General features: G+C 44.5%; 1 protein-coding gene across 2 annotated transcripts in view; it reads right to left on the bottom strand.

The window, feature by feature from the left end:
• Nipa1 (NIPA magnesium transporter 1) overlaps positions 1 to 23,566 on the bottom strand; it is a 46,615-nt gene extending 23,049 nt beyond the window's left edge. The window contains exons 1-3 of one of the 2 annotated variants that reach the window (XM_052161622.1): positions 23,357 to 23,455; positions 20,344 to 20,433; positions 351 to 398 (exon numbers count right to left, since the gene is read on the bottom strand). In XM_052161622.1, coding sequence (XP_052017582.1) covers positions 351 to 398; positions 20,344 to 20,401 — 106 coding nt within the window. In that variant the 5' untranslated portion in view covers positions 20,402 to 20,433; positions 23,357 to 23,455. Of the gene's footprint in view, positions 1 to 350; positions 399 to 20,343; positions 20,434 to 23,356 lie in introns of both variants that reach the window. The other variant, XM_052161612.1, reaches the window with a different exon arrangement.
• Positions 23,567 to 24,225: the final 659 nt, after the last annotated feature.

The following is a 24,225-nucleotide window of genomic DNA, read 5'->3' as shown; positions in this document are numbered from 1 at the left end:
CCAATGAGCATAATCACCCTCATTCAAGTAGCATTTTGCTTAAAATGCCATGTATGACAAACCACCTGGTTATTAAAAATCATAGTTTATGATTTAAGCTCTAGCACATGTGTTTGATCTGTAGCTGGAGCCCCCTGCCTCCTTCTCCCGGGTCAGCATCCCACACTTTCCCATGTACCCTCTTTCAGCAAAGGGAAGGACAACAGGAAAAGAGTGAGTCTGAAGTACAGAGAGGGGAAGTATGAGAGGATCTTCAAAGCCACACTCATCTTGCCTTCTCCATCCCCACCCATGTGATGACTTTAGAGAAAAAAAAAAGAAGACTGTAATCTACTATACAAACCACTTACTTGCAATTGTGCCAGCCCACCACACAATGTCTGTTAAGTAGGAAGTACCTATTAAAAAAAAAGTGAGAAGAATATCAGGAAAGCAGGCTTATAGTGGTATGTGCTTTTGTATGTGTGTGTGTATGTGATGTGTACACATATATCTATAGGGATTTGTTAGGGTGGGGCCATCAAGCCCTAGCAGTTTACCTGTTTGTGCTCTGGAGTTACAGATACTTGTGTGCATTTCTAGATTTGCACATGGATACTAGGATATGAGTTCAGAGCTTCAGCAACCGCACAGCAAGCATTCTTACTAACTGATACATCCCCCAGCCTTAGGAAGAAGGCTTATAAACCATGTATAAGTACTGGAGAGATGGCCCAGAAATTCAGAACACTACTCTTGCAGAAGTCCCAAGTTCAATCCCTGGCACCCACACCAGGCAGTTCACAACTGTCAGTAACTCTAGTCCGGCCTCTGAAGACACACGTACATGACATACCACCACTGCCACCGCCGCCACCACCCACACACATATTGAGAAAGCTAAGCTGTTTCCATGATAGGATTCAAATTGGCAGTTAAACACTAGGCCTAGCTAGATCTTTGTTTCCAAGAAATGGGCAATTCCAGGCAAGTCTAGGCCTCACAGGGCCTAATGAGGCAAGGACAATGGGTTAGCAGCGGTTTCCAGACTTCCTGAGCTACTTTGTTAGCAAGAGTTTCTGTGGGTCTGTGAAAGGTGGCCTGGTTTCTGGTTGAGCTAGGTTTAAACCCCGGTGTCTCTGCAGGTGACCCCGCAGGGGATAACCCTGCAAGAAATGGTAGGCATTTTGCCACACTCTTGAACACATAAGGGCAACGCCCCAAGCCCATCCACAGGTACAGGGCATGACCACTGATCATGTGGCCTCAAGACAGATCTCCATTTTAAAGAGGTACCTAAATGCCTGAAGGACTTGACCAATTAAGCTCTCCTTTCTAGACATTCCTCCCTGCAAAAAGTATTTAACCCCAGGCCCTTCCTGAGAAAGTAGGGTATGGTTTTACTCATCACAACTCTCCACCACGACAATAATTGCCTTAAAACCATGGACTGTCTCTTCGTTGGGATCTGGTTTAGAGTTAGGGAGCCAAGGAACAGGCCTTCATCTAAAGAGCCGGTCTAATCTCAGGTAGAAGGCCTCTCAGCGCTCCCAGCCATGATGACCTCCACCCAGCCAAGCTGCTCTTTTCCCCTTGGGCCCTGGGACCCCAGCTCTTTCATGGCACCCAGCAGGCGTCTGGGTGCTCAAGAACCTGAGAACCAGACAGTCCTGGCCTCTCTGCAGGCCCGGAAACGAGAGCTAGCTCCTGCAGCCCCGGGACCTCAGACTGAGATTCCCATCCCCCAGGGCGAGGTCCCAAGGCTTCATGTAGCCTGACACCCGCCCAGGGCCAGCGTGGGGCAAGTGTAGTCAAAACTACTTGTCCTATCTCCCCAGTGGCAGGAGCCCTGGGGCAGTGAACTGGTCCACCATTTAACCCCACAGGTTTCCAGCCCCCATGACCTGGTAATGGAATGTCCCTAGAGATGGGTTAAGATAAGGGTCACCTACCCTGGAATCCCCTAATGTGTTTTAAATCAGGCCTTCGAGCACACTTGGTGGCCTGTGAACATACTTGATTTGTCTTTCTATCTTGGTAATGAGAGACCCCAGCATGCTAGACTTCTGCAGAATAAAACACCCTGCGTTTACATACTATTTGAGTCCTGGGTATCATTCTTTGATGAATTATGGCGCCTTACAGTGTGTAATTAAAATTTTTCAACCTTTAAAAAAAAGTTAGTATATATGTATTACCAAGTAAGAGACTCACAATGATACTTAGAGAACTCTCCACATAAAAACTAAGCAAAAAAAGACTGAGTGTTATCTTGCTTATTCAGTAATCTTTAGTCTATCAATGGCTGAGATGCTACTAAAGTAGTAAAGTGGGGTTTGGGTGGGTTGTTTCGCTTTTTCTCAGCCAACCCAGACTGACCCAAAAGACAAACAATTTGCTCACAGATTGGTGTTCTTTGGCTAAATAAGTCACGACCTAAATATTCTTGGGACTCTCCACCCTATTCTCCTGACTCATGGGGACTTTTAAATTCTACTTATTATTGCTGTGTGAATGCAAAGCGATTTTCCCCCTTAGATTGGACTTTAAGGTGATTATTAAAACCTAGTGGTTAGACAAAAGCCAGCACTCCTCAGGTGCTCTGAAGCCAGTTCCTCTCTACCTAAAGGAACCATTTCCCTTATCACCCACAGGAGGACAAAGGGCTCTCGTTGGGTGGTGTTTATCAGCATAACAAAGTGCCCTGGCCTCCAGCCTCCCTCAGAGTCTCAAGTGCCACTACACCAGTCAAGTCCACCTTCTCTGCTCCTTCCCCGTCCTAAACTTCCCCAGCTCCAGAGCTTCTCTCCCTACAGCTAGCTATTCATTCTCCTTCTAACTGGGCTCTCCCGCCCAGTTTCCCTCACTCCTACGCATCTCCCTCTCTGCTCTGCCTTTGCTTGTCTCCTGACCAGATCCAGTCTGCTGGCCATGTTCAGTTTGCTACTTTCTCTCTCTCTCTGCTCTGGATTCTGTCAGGGAAATTTGAGAAAGATAATCTACAACACAACGAGGGAAATAAGGTCTAATGGCTGGGAAGTGGGAAGTCAGTTTAATTAGGAGTCCCCAGGCTGTGTCAGCAGGCAGGTATCGGGAAACTGCAGATCCCTGAGCAAGAAGAAAATGTATGCTTGTGTGTGTGTGTGTCCGTAAAGGTCAACAGACAACTTCTAGAAGTCAGTTATCTTCTCTCACCATAAATTCCAGAGATTAAACTCAGGTCTTTAGGCTTGCACTGAATGTGCTTTAAGCTGATGGGTATCCATGAGCACTCCAACTTTTGAAGCTGGAGCAAATCCATCTTGCACTGTAAGATGGCCAGGAATGGAATGCTGTGGTTTGAATATGAAATGTGCCCCCAAAACATCATGTGTTTGGACACCTGGTCCCCAACTTCTTGCGCTGTTGAAAGGTTGGAAAACTTCAGGACGAAGAGCCTTACTGGAGGAAGTATGTCACAGGCGTGTCCTGATGTTTAATAGCACAGCTCTCTGCCTCCTGACTACAGACAGTGACCAGCTGCCTCACGCACCTGCAGCCTTGTCTTTTGTAACACAATGGGCTGGATTTCTTGTTAATCTGTAAGGCTAATGAAATAAACTCTCCATTAAGTTGTTTCTTGAAAGGAATTTGGTGACCTCAAGTAGCAAAGGATCACCCACAGTGCAACTGTGGCCCAACAGCAGGAATCCTGTGAATTAACAAGATCATGACCAAGGGGAGGATCAGATCCCTACGGCACCAGGATAAACAGGTGAAAGCAGTCTATATTAAGAGAAACGTGGAAACATTCCTGAACACTGGGTACATGTAATAAAAACTGGATCGTCAGAAAAGGTGCACAATATGTAAGTGACCTATTAATGGTTACAGGGGCCCAACCTTGATCTCTTCTGGGACCTAGACTGTTGGGCATCAGTGAGCTTAGCTCAACTTCCCCAGCTGAGCTATTTTGCACAGAAAACATCCTGCAGAACATCCTGTAGAACATCCTGCGGCTTAATTTGATTCCTGTTTTCCCACCCAGCATGATAGGGACCTCCCTGGTGCCTAACCTACGGCTATGATTGATTTTTTTCCTGTTGTTTCCCCTGGCCTCTGGTATATATTGCTGGTCCCTCAGTAAAAGCTTTAGCATTCTCCTTACTGAATGACCTTACTGAATGAGTCTGTGTCTTCTGTCAACCCCCCAGGCCTACGTCCAATACTTGGTAAGGTGGCAGCGTGGGCATTGTCACTAGACCTTACCTAGCTCTGCTGTATTTCCAAGTTTGTTTCTTTCTATCATCTAATGAACTATCTTTTCCCATTCCAAGTGTCTTTGTCTGAATCACTGTTTTCAGACACAAGAACCTGACGATTTTAGCAGCTGAACTCAGATGTGCACCTGTAACCACTGTGAATAAGGCAGCTAGGGGGGAAGCAGGAAAGGCTTTGCAATGCTCTCATCCTTAAGATTACAAACCACAGTATAATTCTCTCCTTCCTCAAACACTTGGAAGTGATGGGAAGTTCCCATGCAATGCCTGATCCACGCTTGGGGAATCCATAGTCAAACACTCTTTTTTAAATCTTTCCTTTCCAAGATGCCCAGATTTGGTTCCTAATAATATAATAAAGACCATGACCAAAACCAACACTAAAGGAAAGCCTTTTTGGCTTACATTTCCCAATCACACATAGTTCATCACTGAGAAAAGTCAGAGTAGGAACCTGAAGGCAGGACCTGAAGAAGGCAGGACCTGAAGCCGGCGCCGTGGAGGAGCACTGAGTGCTGGCTCCCTCTTCATCACTTTCTCACCCTGCTTCCTCATATAACTCAGGACCGCCAGCTCAGAGATGGCACCCCAAAGTGGACTGGGCCATCCTACATCGATCATCAATCAAGAAAGTGTTCCACAGATTTACTTAGTGGCCAATCTGATAGAAGCATTTTCTAAGATTAAACTGGTGTTTATCTGGGAGAGTCCACCTTTAAACTTGGAAGTTCACAGGAATCCACATGGACCCCAGCCATCTTATAAGATACACTCCCAAAGAGTTATGCATGGAGCTGCCTATCACCCACAGACATCTAGCTGGTCATTCGGCCAACAAAGATGGTGATGTCACATGAGTAGCCAAGGTGGCCACACTTATGGGTGAGGCATAGTGTTATAGCCACAGAATTTCTCTTCAATCCACTGGCATTCACTGTTCATACCCGCTATTCCTCCCAGCTTCCTAGAGGCCTACTAGGCATGACATGATATGGCAGACTCATCTGGGACTTGTAGCCAGACCATAGCAGCTCACACCTGCACCCTCCTCTTGAGATAATTCTCCAGGATCCACTCCAGACCCTGCATTGGGGAGGAGCAGGATTCAACTCTGGCACCTGAAGGTTCTCAACACCTGCCTGCTTCACATGCAGACACCACCTGTGACTCCCAACTGACTCTACTCCCCATTTTACTACCATTAAGCTTTTATTTACTTGTGTTCCATCATAAGATATTTTTCTCAAATTTTCCTGTCCATTTACTGTAGGCAACACTAGCATAAGGATATGGAGATAAGACATCACCTTAAGGGTGAGGTCTAAGGAAAACATTGATGCCATTGCATTAAATGGGAGTCTACAAGCAAAAGTCATAGTCACACATTCAAGCGAGCTTTTTTTCTCTGAAACTAGTCACCTAATAACTCAAGAAGAAGGGAGTAGTCCACCTAGGTGAAAGAATCTCAGGGCAGAGACATTGCAAGACTTAATCCCAAGACAGAGAAACAATTTAAGCAAGTGGTTCAACGCTCTGCCAAAAGAAAGAGTAAAGCCAGAAGAACTGGATGTTAACACTGGTGTTTTTAACTGCACTGACACTATGGTCACCCACACCCAGAGATGCCTGGGTTCAGACGATGGAGAAGAGGACATTCTAACCCACTAGCTCTCCTTGAGGACCCACGAGACTTACCCATTCCAGAAGCACTGGTACATGTGTCTGCCCCGACACCCTCAGAATCTTTATAGGAAACCTGCCTTCATTTCCCTTGGACATTACACCACATCTTCAATAAGTGAAATAAGTTAGGTCCTGAGAACCTAAAGAATAAGAAGCTAATATTTTACCGTAACAAGCTCCAGTGCTGGGGAAGTTCAGCCAAAGGATGTTGAAGTAACTATGACAACATTCTGCAGCAAAATCTATCTTTTGGGAATCAAGGGAAATGGTCTGAAATGTCTTAGGTTCAGGTTCTCTACCAGGAAAGGAGACTGTGTAATGCAAAAGCAAGTGATGATGTGTCCAAACCCTACTTTTGAAACAGAACACCATGGAATACATAGAGACCCTGTCTCAAAAACGACAAAAACAATGGGCAACAGGCCTCAGGTAAATATCTTCTCCCACTCAATTGAGGCCCACCCCACCTCCATATTCTCCTACTTACCCCAAGGTACCAGCAAAAAGGGAACCCAGGCTTGCAGGCCATATGAAGAGTGGGGCTTCCACTCTCTTCTGTGCCTATGACACTCCCCATAAGAGAAGAGCCTAGACTGGTGGTGACAATTTGAGTCCCTTTTCAATCACAAATCTTCGATAATACGAGACACTGGGAACATTTCTGAGGAGCAACACATTTACTAGTTATTTCTGAACCTTAACTTTAGCTTATGACCTCCCAAGGGAAGACCTACACTTCCTTCCACATGCTTACTTGCTACATCCCTGGAAGCAAAGAGAGAGAATCTTGGAGGATACTTTAAGAATCCGTACAAACAATTTATTTGGTAAAGTTGTAATGACAAGCTCTCATATCAGGAAACCACGACTAGGATCCTAACTCCTTGTCAGGGAATCATAGGCATAGGCAGATGATAGAAAGCCTTATTACAGGAAGTAAAAAAATGACATTTAAATAACCAAGACAACATCAGAGAAGATAGATGCAGAAGGGAGTAAAGAACACCTCAGGAACAAAAGAGTCAACCACAGAAGCCTCACACTTTTCTGTTCCACACCATTCTCTTCGTGTTTAACAGCCAAGATCTAGAGGAAGACCAAAAGGAACAGAGATGATTACATTTGCCCTTGAAGGCACTGGCTAGACCTATCCAAAGGATCCACATAAGCCCCAGAGGTTTAGAAGAAAGAAACGGAGAGGGGATCTGGACATTATGCATGTAAGAGCACCAACCAGAACTATTCTATCCTGAGAGTTCAACATCTAAGGACCTGGAAGTCTAACACTGGAAAGTGGATTGATGCAGTCTCAGAGAAAGAAGAGCCCAACCCCCACCCACAACATCATGGCTACCTTACAGGGCTGAGGGTGCCCAGGAAATAGGCTAACTCCTGAACCTTTGCTTAAGTACCTTGAATTATCCTTGAAGTATCGGGTAAGAAAACTAATCTGTTATATATAGTGAAGCTACTTATCTGGTCCTTACCTTTCCCTGGAAACCTGTCTTGCTGATCTACAGACACAGTGGGGTTGAGGGGGTAGAAGGAATCCCCTCCAAGATACTACTTTACTACTTCAAGCATCTGTCAAATTGAAAACCAGGTTGTTTTTTTTTTTAATTTTATTCGATATATTTTTTATTTACATTTCAAATGATTTCCCCTTTTCTGGTCCCCCACTCCCCAAAAGTCACATAAGCCCCCTTCCCTCCCTCTGTTCTTCCACCCATCCCATCCCACTTCCCTGTTCTGCTTTTGTCTTATACTGCTACACTGAGTCTTTCCAGAACCAGGGGCCACTCCTCCGTTCTTCTTGTACCTCATTTGATGTGTGGATTATGTTTTGGGTATTCCAGTTTTCCAGGCTAATATCCACTTATTAGTGAGTGCATACCATGATTGATCTTTTGAGACTGGGTTACCTCACTTCCCTCAACAGAAGAATGGATGCAAAAAATGTGGTATATCTACACAATGGAGTACTATTCAGCCATTAGAAACAATGAATTCATGAAATTCTTAGGCAAATGGATGGAACTGGAAGACCAGGTTTTTAATTATGTATTCCTGACAGTTGCTCAATAACCTCCCATTTTGGAAAGAGACTTGTGCTACCTGTGGGCAATCTTACAATTCTCTTGGGGCTCTAGAGCTCTGATAACCCTAGCCTTCAAAGTACCCCCAAGAAAGTAACCCACAAAATTGGTCCTGACTGTTTGGGGTACAAGGACCCCTGGATAAACTAAAACATCTTGTTCCAGTCAAAATCCATTCAAAATCTGGGATAAGTTAACTAGTCAAAACAGGTCCATTAAAGAGGGAAGCTGAATTAGAAATACAACCTATCACTGAAACTTTTCTACAACATGTCTTTCTGGTCCTCTATCAGTTTCCCTGGAAAACCCTAATCTTCTTCTTACATAAGGCATGTGGAGAAAGCTGACTGGTCCAAGACTTAATGTTTTTCAGAGCAAGAAGACAATAGAGGTGTGGTAGAGCCAAAAGACACCCTTTCTTTTTTCCATTCCTTTACACCCTGAACCTTGGTTGGTTGGTTTTGTTTTGCTTTTGGATGGAAAGACCCAATGACTGGAGTTTTCCAACAGAGTGTATGGATAACCTTCCCTCAAGGGTTCAGAAACAGGCCCCATATTTTGCTGCATCATTAGAAACAGATCTTTGGACCTAGTTTTGACACAAGGAGCCATTCTCAAACATGTAGGTGATGTTTCAATAGCTAGTAGAGAAAGCTCAGACCAAACACCTTCAAAATCCTAAACTCTCTGAAAAGAAGAGAAAAAAGACAAAAGGAGAGAGAGGGAAGGAGGGAGGGAGGAAGGGAGGGAGGAAGGGAGGGAGGAAGGGAGGAAGGGAGGGAGGGAGGGGGAGAGGGAGAGGGAGAGGGAGAGGGGGGAGAGAGAGAGAGAGAGAGAGAGAGAGAGAGAGAGAGAGAGAGAGAGAAAGAGAGAGAGAGAGAGAGAGAACACTCAGCAGGAAGTACCACTATAGCTGCTACATCAAGTTGGGGATAATTGAACTACTTCAACCAAGAACAAGACAGCTTCTTGAACATGGCTGATTTTGTCAAATTTGAATTTCCAACTTTGGATTAATGACAAAACCTCTCTATGCAGCTAGTAAGGGTCTAGACTCTGAGCCCTTCAAACAGGGAGGCTCAATCAAAGCAATTTTTTTGTCAGATAAAGTGGGCTCTCACAGAAGCCACAGCACTAGGTATGCTTGATCTCCAAAAGCCCTCTCCGGTATTTGGGGTGGAAAAGCAATCTTGTGGTGTTGATTAAATTTATAGGGCAGAACTGAGACATGTGGCCTGATTTTCAAAGAAACCAGACATCCAAGCATCAGAATAACTACCCCTATTGTAACTGCATCACTATTCTTTGAAGAAGCTTCTATACTGTCTTTGTGGCAATAACTAGAAGTTCTCATGCCCCAACAGGAAAAGGACGTATTAGAACTAAAGGGGCCAGAGGTAGGCTTAATATCAGCAACTGTCCCTGATAACCCAGAGGTAACTACTAAAATGACAACAGCTTAAAACCGCTTCTGATTTGGCACACTTGTGTACTGAAATGCTCTCATCTGTGTCAACTGGATTTAGTTGAATGACAAGCTGCTGGACAATCCAGAAGAGATATAGATATGTTACATTTCAAATGGAGAGTTTAAGATAAGATGTGCAGTGGTCAGCTAGAGCAGAGTAATTGATGCCTCCCTACAACCACCTTCCACCCAAGCCCCAAAGGCAGAAATGAGGAGACCCATTCTGGGGAAAGGGAAAAGAAAAGGAAAAGGGAAATAATATCTACATTGATTCAAAGTATACCTCATAACCTTACATGTCAATGCTGTATTTGGAGCACGTGGAGTCTGTTAACAGCTAACAATCTGAGCATCCTGGGCAATAGATACTAAATCTATTGGAAGCCATCCAACTCCTACTAAACAAATGGCATTTATCTACAAGAGCCATCAGAAAAACATGCTTAATGATGCCCAAGGAAATAGGCTGACCAAAAGATAGGCCAAAAAGGTAGCCTTACAAATCCCCCAAGAATTAACATTGTTCCTTCCAAACCCTGATGTGCAGGAGTTGGAGTGGGCTCTGAAAGAGAACAGCCAAAAGGAATCATGAGTCTCTGGGGAATAAGATACTAAGACCTCAGGCCCTACCTACAGTAGAAATTAATTTAGGGACTACGTGATTCAAGGAGAGATGTCACTTTAGACATAGTAACTTAATTGTTTCAAAGACAAGAACTGACTGTCCTTGGGTGTAAAGCCCACATTGTCTACATATAGAACAATTTTAGTTATCTGTGTTCTCTGGACTCCTTAAGCCAATCTACAGGTGAAGCACTTACACAGGTTAAGGACTAAAAACCAGATGTGCCTTCTTGCCCCAGCATCAAGAATACTGGTGTTTATAGACACCATCACTGGCAGGACCCAAGTTCCCCACTAGTACTAAAAAGGCTACTAGAGTGGCAAAAGGCCTCTCTGGTGGTTTGAAGAGGTATGGCCCTATACACTCTCATGTTTGAATGCTTTGCCACAGGGAGTAGCACTATTAGGAGGTGTGTCCTTGTTAGAGGAAGTGTGTCACTGTGGAGGCAGGCAGGAGGTCATGTGATCAAGCTACACTCAGTGTGGCACACAGTCTCCTACTGCCTGTGGATCTAGATGTAGTACTCTCAGCTCCTTCTCCAGCACCATGTCTGCCTGCCCACTGCCATATTTCCCACCACTACGATAGTGGCCTAAACCTATAAGCCAGCCCCAATTAAATGTTTTCCTTTCTAAGAGTTGCTATAGTCATGGTGTCTCTTCACAGTAGTAGAACCCTAACTAAGATAGCATCCTCAAAGCAATTTCCAAAGGTTTTGCCTTCATACTCATTAAGAGCACAATGGACTGTCTTTTACATCAGTGAAGACCCAGTCTATATTGATTTCCCTGAGAAATGAAAACTATCTTAAAGGCCACAGTTCTCTGGCAAATTTAAAAGGTCCTAATATTAAATTGAACCTAACAATGCTTTACCAAGATATCTCTAAAAATTACTAAAGCTATTTCCATTGCCCTCAGGAAACTCAGAACAGCTCCAAACTCTTGACATGAGGCTCAGTCCCTATGACTGAGAGGGAAGGACTTCCTCATAATTAGACCCAGTCTTATATCCTGGGTCAATTAGATGAGATGCTCTACTTTAAAATAAACCTAGGGCCTACAGGAAAGTGGAAACAAAATTATTCCCAGCTCCAAGGATCTGGTCACAAAAACTGTAACCCTTGAGGACTAGAGATCTTCCATGGAACCTGGAAAGAAGAACTGATGAAATTATTGGGTCCTTGTTAGAAGGGACCTTGCCATGTGGTCCTAAGTACTCTTGTGACTATCCAAATTCTAGAAATCAACAGCTAGGATCACTGTCACCAGGATGAAATAAGTAACCTCAACCAAGAAGTCCCATATGAAGATCTGGAGCCAATCAAATATCTCAAACTTTTTTCAAAGGACAAAGATAAGTAACACCTTGATGACTATTCATGAAGGCTTTCTAGCACAGTCCCTATTCTCTGTCTATAAGAATCATGACCCTGAACCAATGTTTAAGAGCTTATATGCTCTAAGACAGAAGACAGATGTAATCATTTCTCCTGCTCTCCTTTCTACAGAAATGAGCCACCTACTGGCTTGCATTTTAAATAAGGTGGACAGCCTCATCAACTCATCTGATTTCTGATTTTGTCCTATCAAAAACAACTGCCCTTTAGAAACCTACCAATTGGCACAGAGTAAATGTGTATATATATATATATATATATATATACACACATACACACACACATACTCTGTATATTGAATATACAAATATACTCAGTAAGCAACCATTAACAGAAGGGTAGAAGCAGCTGAATTACCCAGCCCTCCCTCAAAGACTCATGGACAGCTGCCATATTTCCAGGACAGCACTAGAAAAAGATCACTGGGACCCAATTTGGCCACAAGGAGTGATTGTACGATACGTAGATAATGTTTTAATGTATAGTCTTAACAGAGAAAGCTCAGACTAAAATAATTACTTGAATCCTAAACTCTCTGGCCTTTTGAGGCTCCCAGGTCTCCTCCTAAAAAGACCCAAATCAGCCTTCTATAAGCAGAGTCTTGCCCTCCAAGATCCTGGTGTGTAGTACCAGGTTTCTCCTCAATAATGCTAAACTCTAATGTAGTTAACTCAACTACAGATGCTTTAAAACTTACCTTGACTTTAAACTCTTACCCCTTTCCTGGCACATAATTCTAGCACATACCCATTCCCTACACACAATCTTCTATTCCACTTTTTGCTCACTCTAGACCTGGAAAAGAACACCCATCAGTGACTGTCTTAGTCAGGGTTTCTATTCCTGCACAAACATCATGAACAAGAAGCAAGTTGGGGAGGAAAGGGTTTATTGAGCTTACACTTCCACATTGCAGTTCATCACTAAAGGAAGTCAGGACTGGAACTCAAGCAGGTCAGGAAGCAGAAGCTGATGCAGAGGCCATGGAGGGATGTTTCTTACTGGCTTGCTTCCCCTGGCTTGCTCAGCCTGCTCTCTTATAGAACCCAAGAGCACCAGCCCAAAGGTGGTACCACCCACAAGGGGCCCTCCCCACTTGATCACTAATTGAGAAAATGTCCCACAGCTGGATCTCATGGAGGCACTTCCCAACTGAAGCTCCTTTCTTTGTGATAACTCCAGCCTGTGTCAAGTTGACACACAAAACTAGCCAGTACAGTGACCATTACAGCCTAAATACTTTTAATTTCCTCTGCCAAACAAGTTATACCATTACTTTTTAATTCAGCCACATTCAAATTCTTAGGACGTGGGCAGAATGTTGTCAGTTTCTTTGCCTGAATGTAACACAAATTATTTCCAGTTCAGTTCTCAGGAGAGTATATTCCCCTCTGAAACTTGATGAGCTAGGTGTCCACGTATATTTTTCTTTCAGCATCCTGGGCTTCTAACTCATCTAACAGGTCTAACAAAAATGACCTATTGAGTGCTATTTATAGCATTCTAGAGCATCACTGGCCTGAAGACTCAAACTCTTCGATGTTCCTCATGCATATCAGTTCTACAGGACTAAGAACCGAATGGTCCTGTTTATCGCAGAAGCAGACACAAACTGAGGAATGCTTTATTCTGATTCTCCACTTAAGGATGGACACAGTTTACACAGGCAGGAAGGCATGGCAGCAGCAGTTCAAGCTAGCTGGTCACACTGTGTCTGCAGTCAGAAAGCAGGGGCTAGACAGATGTGAGACCAGGCTATAAAACCACAAGACCTGCACCTAGCAGCTCCTGCCAGCAAGGGAACACTTCCTAAAGGTTTCACAATATCTCAAAACAGCATCAAAAGTTGGTGACCAGGTGTCTAAACATGCGAGCTGACGAGGGACATTTAACATTCAAACCACAAGGGCTAGAGAGATGGCTCAGCAGTTAAGAGCACTGACTGCTCTTCCAGAGGTCCTAAGTTCAAATCCCAGCAACCGCATGGGGGCTCACAACCATCTGTAATGAGATTGGATGTCCTCTGGCATGAATGAAGACAGCTACAGTGAACTTACATATAATAAATAAATACATAAATAAATAAATAAATCTATCTTTAAAAAAAAAAAGAAACATTCAAACCGCAAGACCTTTCTACAATGAGAACTGGCCCAGTGTTGTCAGTGGCCAGGGCAATGGTTCCCTGGGCTCTCCCTTTTCTCTACCCTGGTATTCTCAACATCAGTGACCTTCAGAGTGTAAATTCTGTTAATGATGATTTAAATGGTGCTATTACCAAGGTTGGGAGAAAACTAGGATACCGGGTACCTAGAAATAAGTAACAGACTTTTGCTGCCCTGTAACAAAGGGTTCTACTAAATTCCCAGCATTCCAGGTCTTTCTACTTATTTTTCTCAGTAGGAACTTTCACCGGAATTTAGGTCATTCTCACCTTTTATGCCAATAGCATATTTACATGCTTTTTCTGCACATGAGCACGATGACAAACTTTCCCTGAGAATGAACTCCTCTGCATCTGATACTTCCCTTTCTCACAGCTGGTAAAGCCCTGCACATATCCCATGGAAGAGTGAAATGTGTGAGCAGCTTCGTACATCCACCCATCTGTGTTAGATTCTCTACTAAGTCACTCCCCATATTTATTCCTTCCTTCCTCCTCCTCCTCTCCCTCTTCCTCCTCCTCCTCTGAAGGTCTACAGGGAGCCTACATTTCCTATCTTGTTCTAAAACTACTGGATTCCATCAGTTTTACCCTCAAATGTAACTGTTCCTGAAACTCCTGGTCATAGGAGTAACACCCTCAGGATTACTTCTTCAAGCCTTACCCACATTTCTCTACCCAGGTGGTTCCTATCCTCTATCACCACACAGATTCTCTGGCCAGAACAAGAATAGGTAGCCACAGAAATGAGCATTTGAGATTATCTGTTTGTTAAAAGTCATTGTCCTAGGTGCTGTTTGTTTGTTTGCCAACTGGACACAAGATAGAATCATCTGGGAAGAGGCATCTCAACTGAGACAAATACCTCCATCAGACTGCCTGTGGGCAAGTCTGTGGGGCACGTTCTTGCTAAACGACTGATGTGGGCGAGCCCAGTCTACTGTGGACGGTGCCACCTCTGGGCAGGTGGTCCCGGGCTATCTAAGAGAACAAGCTGAGCATGCCAGCATGCAGCATTCTTCAATGGCATCTGCTTCAGTTCCTGTCTCCAGCTTCTTGTTGTGTCAGTCCTACGAGCATGTTGGTTTTGGAAGGACAGGAGATAGAATTTGTAACTTCGGGCTGAGGAGGCCATTCAGAGCTTAATGGACTGATGTGGGTGGGAGCTTGAAAGATAAAAATGTTGAAAGAGATGCACAGGATTGATGCCTGGCTTTTGAAGTTTCAGAAGGAAGCAAAGGCTCTCTCCAGGCCATTCATGTGATATTCTGAATTAAGAATTTGTAGTTCTATTCAGCTGGGACTGAAGAATCAGCTGTGGTTAAGAAGACACCAGCACCACTGAGGATAATTAAGTCTAGGAATGTTTCCTCAGGGTCAGAACACAGAAGCTGTGGTCCAGAGGGAACCAAGACTGCATTTCATACTGACAGTCAAACCTGGTAATATATGAGTCACCCAAGCAGCATTGGTTTTGAAGGCATGAAAGGGTTATGGATAGCAGCTGAGACTTGGCATTGTGTGCCAGGCCTGAAATCCCTCAAGAGAGGTCAGGAGAGGCCACTGGTGAAGTAGAAGGTCCAGGACTGAAGTGGTCATGGAGAGAAACTGAGGCTTGGCACCATGTGGCAGGGTCAGAGTCCCTGAAGAGAGCCCAGGAGAAGCTGTGGGTGGAAGTACACCCTAGCTGCAGCCAGAGACCCCAGCATTTTAAAAATGGCAGTACTAGGACTGGAGAGATGGCCTATCAGTTAAGAGCACTGGTTGCTTTTCCAAAGGATCTGGGTCCAATTCCCAGATCCACACGGCACTTCACTGCTGTCTGTATCTGCAATTCTAAAGAATCTGACACTCTTACACAGATATATGGTCAAGCAAAAAAAAAAAATCAATGTACATAAAAATAAATAAAGATAATACTATTGTATGACTGGCAAGGACAGAAGCAGCTGTGAGCAGAGCTGGCAGGAGTTTAGGAGACAGGTCCCCTGTGCTGCAAACGCTGGAGAGAGAGAGAGAGAGAGAGAGAGAGAGAGAGAGAGAGAGAGAGAGAGAGAGAGAGAGAGAGAGAGAGAACGGTCCAAGCCTTTTGGAGGAGCCCAAAAGTTCCTGAATGAAGCCCAGATATTGAACAATGAACTATTGACATTGTTGGAGTTTGGTTTTGCTTGGTTTGAATGTGGGTGTGTCCTGGTTATTCCCTATGTCCTGGTTAAGTTTGTTTGTTTTTGTGAGTCCACAATCATGAGACTTTGGATATTCCAGAGAAACTACAAATATTTAGGAGTAACTTCGAATGTTGAAGGTGAGTCTGAACGATTTGGGTTTATTGTTTTTTGTTTTGTTTTCAAAACAGGGTTTCTCTGTGCAGCCCTGGCTGTCATGAAATTTGTTCGGTAGACCAGGCTGGCCTCAAACCCAAGAAATCCACCTGTCTCAGTCAGCCAAGGGAGGGCTGGGATTAAAGGCTGTTTGCCATGGGCCACCACCACCCAGTTGACTCTGAGTGTTTTCAAGAGACTGAACTTTAAAGCCTGTGGAATTTTAAAGTTTGAAATATGTTTTATATTGTTATACAGATATTACTATAACATCTTGGGCCAGGAAAGAAAAGGTTATGGCTTACCAATGACGTGGCAGCGCATGTCTGTGATCCCAGCACTCTGGGAGGCAGAGGCAGAGGCAGAGGCAGGCGGATTTCTGAGTTCGAGGCCAGCCTACTCTACAGAGTGAGCTCCAGGACAGCCAGGGCTACATAGAGAAACCCTGTCTCAAAAAAACCAAATCCAAAAAACAAAAAAACAAAAACAAAAAAAAAAAAAACTCTGAGAAGTTAACACTTTACTGTGTAAGGTAAGAGGTTGCAATGAAGACCCCAGAATGTTGGAAATGCCAATACGATAGAATATCTGCCAAAGAAAGCCACAGGCACCAAGCAGAACCTGCACAGGAGAGACGCCACATGTGCTTTTGTGGGGTAGAGCAAGAGGGACAGTCCTGCTAGTGTCACTGGAGCCTAGTTCATTCTATTCCAAGGCTCAGAAGTCCATGGAGCTGCAGAATTTGTTATGTAGCCCGTCTGATATGAGTCTTATTCTATGCCCAACCTTTCCTTGCTCCCTTAAGGGAGGAAACGTTTATTTTGGCCTACAGATAGACTTCAATAGGATACTGTCCCACGTAGCAGGGAACAGTACCAAGAGCAGAAGGCCAGCCTGTCGCATCTCATCCAAAATCACAAGCAGAGAATAAACAGGAAATACTATAAAATCTCAAGGCTTGCCCTCCAGTGGCTTACTTCCTCCAGAGAGGCTCCACCTTCTCACTGGTCCACAACCTGCCCTGTGCCACCATCAGGTAACCAAGTGAACGCATGTGACTACTGGGAGACATTTCACATTTAAACTACAACACAGCTGATACACACCCCCAAAGCAAAACAGCCACCTGCCTATGCCCTCGCTGGGACAGCAGACTACCTCCTTAAACTGGGAGCCAAAGTGAAACATCCTCCCTTACAGTGCTTCCTGCCAGACAGATGTTCACAGTAACAACAACGGTAATAACAATAACTCATCACTCCATTCCTCTCTCACTCCGCTCTAGCGGGTAACCATTAGCACACTTTCCATCTGCCCATACATTTGAACTGCTCTGACGAACTCATATAAAGGCGTCACATGGTAGTGCCCTTCAGGACAGGCTCATTTCAGTTGTCTTTAAGATTCATCTATGTTTTAACATACCAAATGTTCCTTCTGATTGAGGGCTGAATGATACTCAACCTTAAAAAACTACATTTTTGCTGGGCAGTGGTGGTGAATACCTTTAATCCCAGCACTTGGGAGGCAGAGGCAGGCAGATTTCTCAGTTCGAGGTCAGCTTGGTGTACAGAGTGATTTCCAGGACAGCCAGAGCTATACAGAGAAACCCTGTCTCAACCCTCCCCCCCCCAAAAAAAGCACATTTTGCCATCTGCTAAAGTTTGGATCTAGACTATTTTCCAAAGGGCCACATGCTCAAGGCTTAGACCCCAGCTTGTAGCACAGCTGGGAGGAAGCAGAATCCATCATACCTAGAGCTAAAGCAGTCTTTTTTTTTTTTTTTTTTTTTTAGATATTTACTTTATTTACATTTCAAATGTTATCTCCCTTTCCTCCTTACTCCTCTGAAAACCCCTATTCCCTCCCCCCCTCACCATCCCCCCTCCCACTTTGCTGACCTGGCATTCCCCTACACTGGGGCATCAATCCTTCACAGGACCAACAGCCTCTCCTCTCATTGATGCCCAACAAGGCTACATATGCTACATATGAAGCTGGAGCCATGGGTCCCTCCATGTGTTATCTTCGGTTGGTTTAGTCCCTGGGAGCTCTGGGGGTACTGGTTGGTACATATTATTGTTCCTCCTATGGGGCTGCAAACCCCTTCAGATCCTTGGGTCCTTTCTGTAGCTTAAAGGATGGACTTAAATCATTCAGTAATTCACTTGAAAGAGATCTTGGACCTCTGAGTCCTTCTTTTCTCCATCTTTACCTTCCAAGCTTCTGCTTGAGGTATGTGAAATGAAACTACCAAAATTACGAGTCAAAGGAAATATTTTCTTATTAAATCATCCCAGTTACTTGTTACAGAAGCAGAAAACTCACTAGCACACCATCATCAGTTAATGGATTGAGTCACTCCCATCTGCTGGCTCTGTGAACAACGCTTTTAAAACTAAAAATGCATAATCTCTCCATTCCCTGCTTTCACCCCCTTTAGGTATGGCCACAATATTTCAGGTCTTTGCATAATCCAAGAAGTCACACTTCTGGGTCAAATGGTAACTCTATATTTAACGCTTTGAGGAACAAACTTGCTACTTTCCAAAACAGCCACCTCAGTTTACATCCCCACCGGCACTGCACGAGGGTTTTAAATTCCCTAACTCCTTGCCAGCGCTTGTTTTATGTTTCCTCACTGACAGTTATTCTTGTGAGTGTAAGGTAGAAAATTGTATCTTGGGCTTGATTTCTAAGAAGGAAACTTGAAATGATCAACCAGTTCTTCCTGGTCTACGGCATCCAGCATAGAGTTCAGTAACTCTATGAAACACAGTCAGCCAGTTCTGAGTAACCAACTTTTCTGAGGCTGCTCTCCAGGCAGCCCTGTCCTCTTTATCACCATCCACAGCCTCTCAGCACTAACCAGGCCCGGCCCCTCCTCTAACTGGCTATCGCTATGAAAGCTATGGATGCCGAGAAGAATTTGTTCTTATCAGACTCAGACAGAAAGCTGGAGTGGCTCATGCTTACCTGCTTGGGGTAAGTGCTTCCTCAACGACTTTCTATTCTTCCTCACAAACTAGGCCGATACAACTTCTTTTCTTTTCTGAATCATTTATGTAGTTGGCTTTTTGATACAGGTCATGCCTCACAGCCCAGTCTAGCCATGAACTGTGTAGTCCTGGCTGGCTTCAAATAATCCCTCTGGTCCAGCCTCCCATGTGCTAGGATGACAAGCACGTGCTACAACACACTCAATACAGTTTGTTTTCAACATTCTTTAAGACCACCTCAATTCAGAGAAGATTCTCCAGGCAGGGCACTGCCAGCAAGAGCCCCTCTACCAATGAGCTGACACAGATGCCTGTCCAAGTCTCCAAGACCAATAAACTCCATACTATATGCAAATTTCTCCCTTTCTGAGAAATTTCTGAGAAAATTTCTTTTTCTCTTAACCCTCCACCCCTTGCCTCAAATCTCCTTGAATATACTCGGGGTTTACTATGGCATGCCCAGTCCCATTACCATGCTCTTTAACACTCTGAAATAAATAACCTTATTTTGGAGTAATATCTAGTTACTATTTAAATAGTCTTATGGTTTGGACCTAAGGACCATATGCTAAAAGTTTGGTTACTAGCTCATGGTATAACTGGAAGAAAATACAACCTTTAGGGGAAGGAGCTTAGTGAAAGGAAGTTGGAATGTTTGGTGCATACCTTCTTTTTTTGGGGGGGGGGGTTGTTTTTTTTTTTTTTTTTTTGATTTGGTTTTTTCGAGACAGGGTTTCTCTCTATAGCCCTGGCTGTCCTGGAACTCATTCTGTAGACCAGGCTGGCCTCGAACTCAGAAATTCGCCTGCCTCTGCCTCCCAGAGTGCTGGGATTACAGGTGTGCGCCACCACCGCCCAGCCAGGTGCATACCCCTTCTTTAGAGAAGCTGTGGCACTAATCCTCACTGTTACCCTGGCTGCCTAAGTTAATGGTCACCTAAGGCTTCCATCACCACATGTGCCAACACCCACAATATGCAATGCTGTCACAGGCCCAAAGCAACAGACAGAAACTTCTAAAACTGAGTTAAAATAAACCTTTCCTCCTTTTAAGTTATTTATCTCTATTTCCACAGCAGCAACAAGCTAACAAAGGTTGGTACCACACACACCTTCCCACCTGCAGGTTACCTATTCTCTGCAGGTAATCCCACTTCCACCGGGCTCTAACTCTGGACATTTGGGACAGTTGGCCCTCTACATACATACAAGGATTCAAACAATTCTTTTGAAGAATATGTCCGTGGAGCTAAGGATATAGCTCAGCAGACAGGGTGGTACCTAGCATACATAAAGGCTCCATTTGACCCCTCCAACAGTGCTCAAAGTGCACTGCACTAGAGTGCATACTTGTAATCCTAGCAAGTGGGACAAGGAAGAGGAAGCAGGAGCAGAAGTTCAAGGTCATCTTCAGCTGCACAGCCTGGCATGCCTGCTAATCTGTCTCAAAAACAAACAAAAAGTCCATACTGAACATGTTTGAACTTTTTCTTATTATTCCCTTAAACAATAAAGTGTAACAACTATTTACATAATATTTAAAGTTTTACAAGTTATTAACAGCTTATTGGAAGCATAAATATAAGTTAAGCAAAAAAAAATACAAATTGAGGAATGTCATAAGTTATATGCAAAGACCATACCATATAAAGTATAAAGCAAGGGAATTGAGCATATGCAATTGTGGTCTCTTCTGGGTTCCTGAATGAATGTCCTGTGAAATATGAGTGGGACCTCTTGCCCAGGTCCCACTTACTTCATTCAAAGGCACAACAAAGAAGCTAGGTAGCTGAATCCTGACCTGTGCTTTCAGAGGACACTCTCCATCCGTGCAGGAGTTACAGCAGGCCTATTTATGGAGAAGGTCCTTTAAAGGTGAAATTCAAAGCCAGTAGGTCCCCAAACCTCCACCAAAGAACTACGATTAGAATTTACCTTCTCTGAAATGCTACCCCCTGTCATTTATAAAGGTATAGTCTTCTAAGGACGCATACTCAGTTACAGTATAAGAAATTATAAGGTTTAGTCTCCTTTAACTTAAGAACTTAGCCTTCCAGTTCTTTTTGTTTGTTTGTTTTGGGGTTTTTTTGTTGTTGTTGTTTTCGAGACAGAGTTTCTCTGTGTAGCCCTGGCTGTCCTGGAACTCACTCTGTTGACCATGCTGGCTTCGAACTCAGAAATCCACCTGCCTCTGCCTCCCGAGTGCTGTGACTAAAGTCATGCGCCACCACGCCTGGCAATCTTCCAGTTCTTACAAATCCCCTTTTCCGTTCCTCTTTCATTTCTATTATTTGATGGCTATCAGTTCTGTTGGCCTTTAAACAGATCCAATAAAGGATTATGAGAAGTTTGTTTTATTTTATTTTATGGGGACTTAGAAGCTCAGGCTGGGATTATAGGCACGTGCCATCATATCTGGCCTGAGAATAGATTTTAAAACTGCTGTAGCTTCAATATCTATAGTAGTATATAGCATAAGAGTTTCAAAATTTTCTGTTAAGCAAAGTAGATTTATTAAGACAAGACTAAATGCCTTCCACCACCATCTCAATCTATAACAGTTTGTGGAAGGTGAGGACATAAAAAAAATTAATGAAGACTACATATTCTCTTTATTAATTTAAAGGCATAGTATGGACCCATGTGTGGTAGCACATACCTCTAATCCCAGCTACTCAGGATGTTGAAGCAGGAAGATCGAGAGTTAGAAACCAGCCTGGGCTACACAGTGAGAGACTATTTCCTAAAGTATATACATACATACATACAATATTCAGTATATAGGTATAAATAAAAGCATCCTCCATTGGTTTTGGTTTTTAAAAATATGGTACTTAAGATTGGATGCAGGACTTCAAAAACATTCCAGGCTAGTCTTTGTTTTCTAGTTGAACACAAAAACTTAGCTAAAATAACACACTTTCTTGCTAGTCAATTGGTTTATCTTGTTAATGTATTTTTTCCTAACTAAAGTCTGTACTCAAATTTCTTTTGTTTTCCTGTAATGTCTGGTATGTGTCTTCTGATTCCTTCTGGCTACGAGAGTTCCTCAGATTTCATGGCCTTGGTTTGAAGATCAGTCAGGTGTTTTCTATGATGTTCCTCAGCTGTTGTTTGAGTGTTTTGTGTCATGTTTCTCTCAGGGTTATCTTCCCCATCTCACTCAATCCTATAAAAGGCACATGTATTTTTTATTTTTTTGTCACCACAAACACTTTTGCCCAATCTTAGTGCCTGTACACATCGACAGATAGTCCCTAAATGTAGCTGCCTGATGTGTCTGTACATTACAGACACTTCTGCAGCCTTGAGAGATTCTATCTCGCTTGACTTGGGTTTTACATTAGGATTGCAATGCTTTCCTTTTGAAATAAACTTATTTAAATAAACATCACTGGTCTTGTACTTTCACCCCATATTGTCAGTTCTTCGTCTCTTTTCCGAAGGTCCCTGGCTACCCAGCCAGCTTAGTAAAACTTTCAAACGTGTTCTGGAACTGGAACTATTAAGTGTATTTACTTCTCATACACTGGCAACCAGGTCGTTACCCCTAGAGCTCCTGAGGTTGCGGCTCCAACCACAAGCCTTTCTTGGTTTCTCTGAAAGCAATGTTTACTTTCCCCTTCAAAGTATTCTGCCTCTTACACGCAGTGCCTGTCACAGGCCTCTCAACACAATGACATGGCATGGACAAAGAAGGTCTCTGTGCCTCAGCCCACTTCTGTATCACTAAGGAGTGGTATCTGGTGACCGGTAGACCCAGTGCATCCTCAGCGGGCCCGTTTGCATGCCTGTTTTATGTTTTCTTCGCGCTCCAGACACTTCAGATGGTTGAAATGACAACCACTGGTAACTTATCTAAGGACCCCAGGGTGAAAGCCGCTGGGAAGAACAGACCTTGCAATCAAGGTGAGATTGGAGACTGGACATCCTCTGGACCCACCACACACCCTTACTTCTTCACACCACCAAGTGCTCTCTCAAGAGCACCCCAGGCCCAGTCCAAGAGAAAGGCAGGCCTGGCTCCACCCACCTCGGGATCCTATGAATAGGAAGCTCTGGCTGACAGTGGGCGAGTGAGGCCTCTGGGCACAGGGCTCCAACCTGGGCACCTGTCCCGCAGCTCTGCAGCGGGGTAGGGGTTGGAGGACTGGACAGGTATAGGAACGGGACAAGATGCCCGGTGAAGGGCTCCTGAAAGAGTGAATAAGGCCTCCCCAGTCGCTGAGAAGCGACAGAGCGAGACCGCCAAGGATGCGGAGGTGATGCCTGCGTGGGAGGCCAAGGAAGCCGGCCGACGCTCTTCGCCCAGGCACCCGCAGCCGCGTGGCGCGGACCCCGGCCCGGCTTCGGCCCGTCCTACCTCGCCTTTTAGCGCGCACAATGCCCTTCTTCTGCAGCACGAACGTGGACCCGTTCACTAGGCTCGACACCACAGCCACGCCCAGGCCGAGCGACACGGCGGCGGGGCTCGGGCCGCGCGCCCCCTCCCCGGCCGCCGCAGCCGCCGCCGCAGTCCCCATGCCGCCCGCGCCGCCCTCCGCTGCGCGTGCGCGCGACGCGCCCCACGGGCTAGGAGAGGAGCGGCGCGGGGCGGGGCGGGGCGGAGAGGGAGCGGAGTTCGGGGTCGGACTGCGAAGTAAGACCGAGATGGGAGCTGGGTTAGGGTTGGATGGGAAGCACGCAGTGGGGACAGAGGAGGAGCCGAAAGGCTTCTGCAGTCTGTGCGGACGCTGAGAGGTAATTCGGTAGAGCGGTAGAGCGTGCTGGTGCAGCGCGTGGGGCAGAAAGCTCTGCAGTGCTAAGAGCCCTAGGGCGTCTGGTGGAGATGGTCAAGCTGTCCCCAGAGGAGCTCAGGTCCTCTAGAACTCTGATCTGTTCTATCAAAAAAGATGCTTTCTTCTCGCTGCTCTCCTCCCTGGGAGGCCCGCTGCCTTCACTCTGAATCATTGACCTTGTGATCATACTGTAGTGTTTCATTTTAATTCTTAATAAAGTATATCAAGATTATAGGAGAAAGTTATTTTGACTCACTTCGACAACTCTCTTAAGTATTGTGGCCCATTCCCACGTTTTCAAAGGCAGTGCACTTTTTTTTCTCTTTTATTGAGTGTTACGGAGTAATCTATTTCCATGTTATCACACAATTATTGTTTTAATAGCGATGTGATTCTATGAAAATATAATGTATTAAACCATTAATCAGATTGTTGGTTGTTAGGTTACTCCAAA

The sequence above is a fragment of the Apodemus sylvaticus genome, chromosome 1 (assembly GCF_947179515.1).
Source record: "Apodemus sylvaticus chromosome 1, mApoSyl1.1, whole genome shotgun sequence".
NCBI classification, from domain to species: Eukaryota; Metazoa; Chordata; class Mammalia; order Rodentia; family Muridae; genus Apodemus; species Apodemus sylvaticus.
The sequence above is the reverse complement of the archived record's forward strand: the minus strand, read 5'-3'. Positions and strand labels throughout refer to the sequence as shown.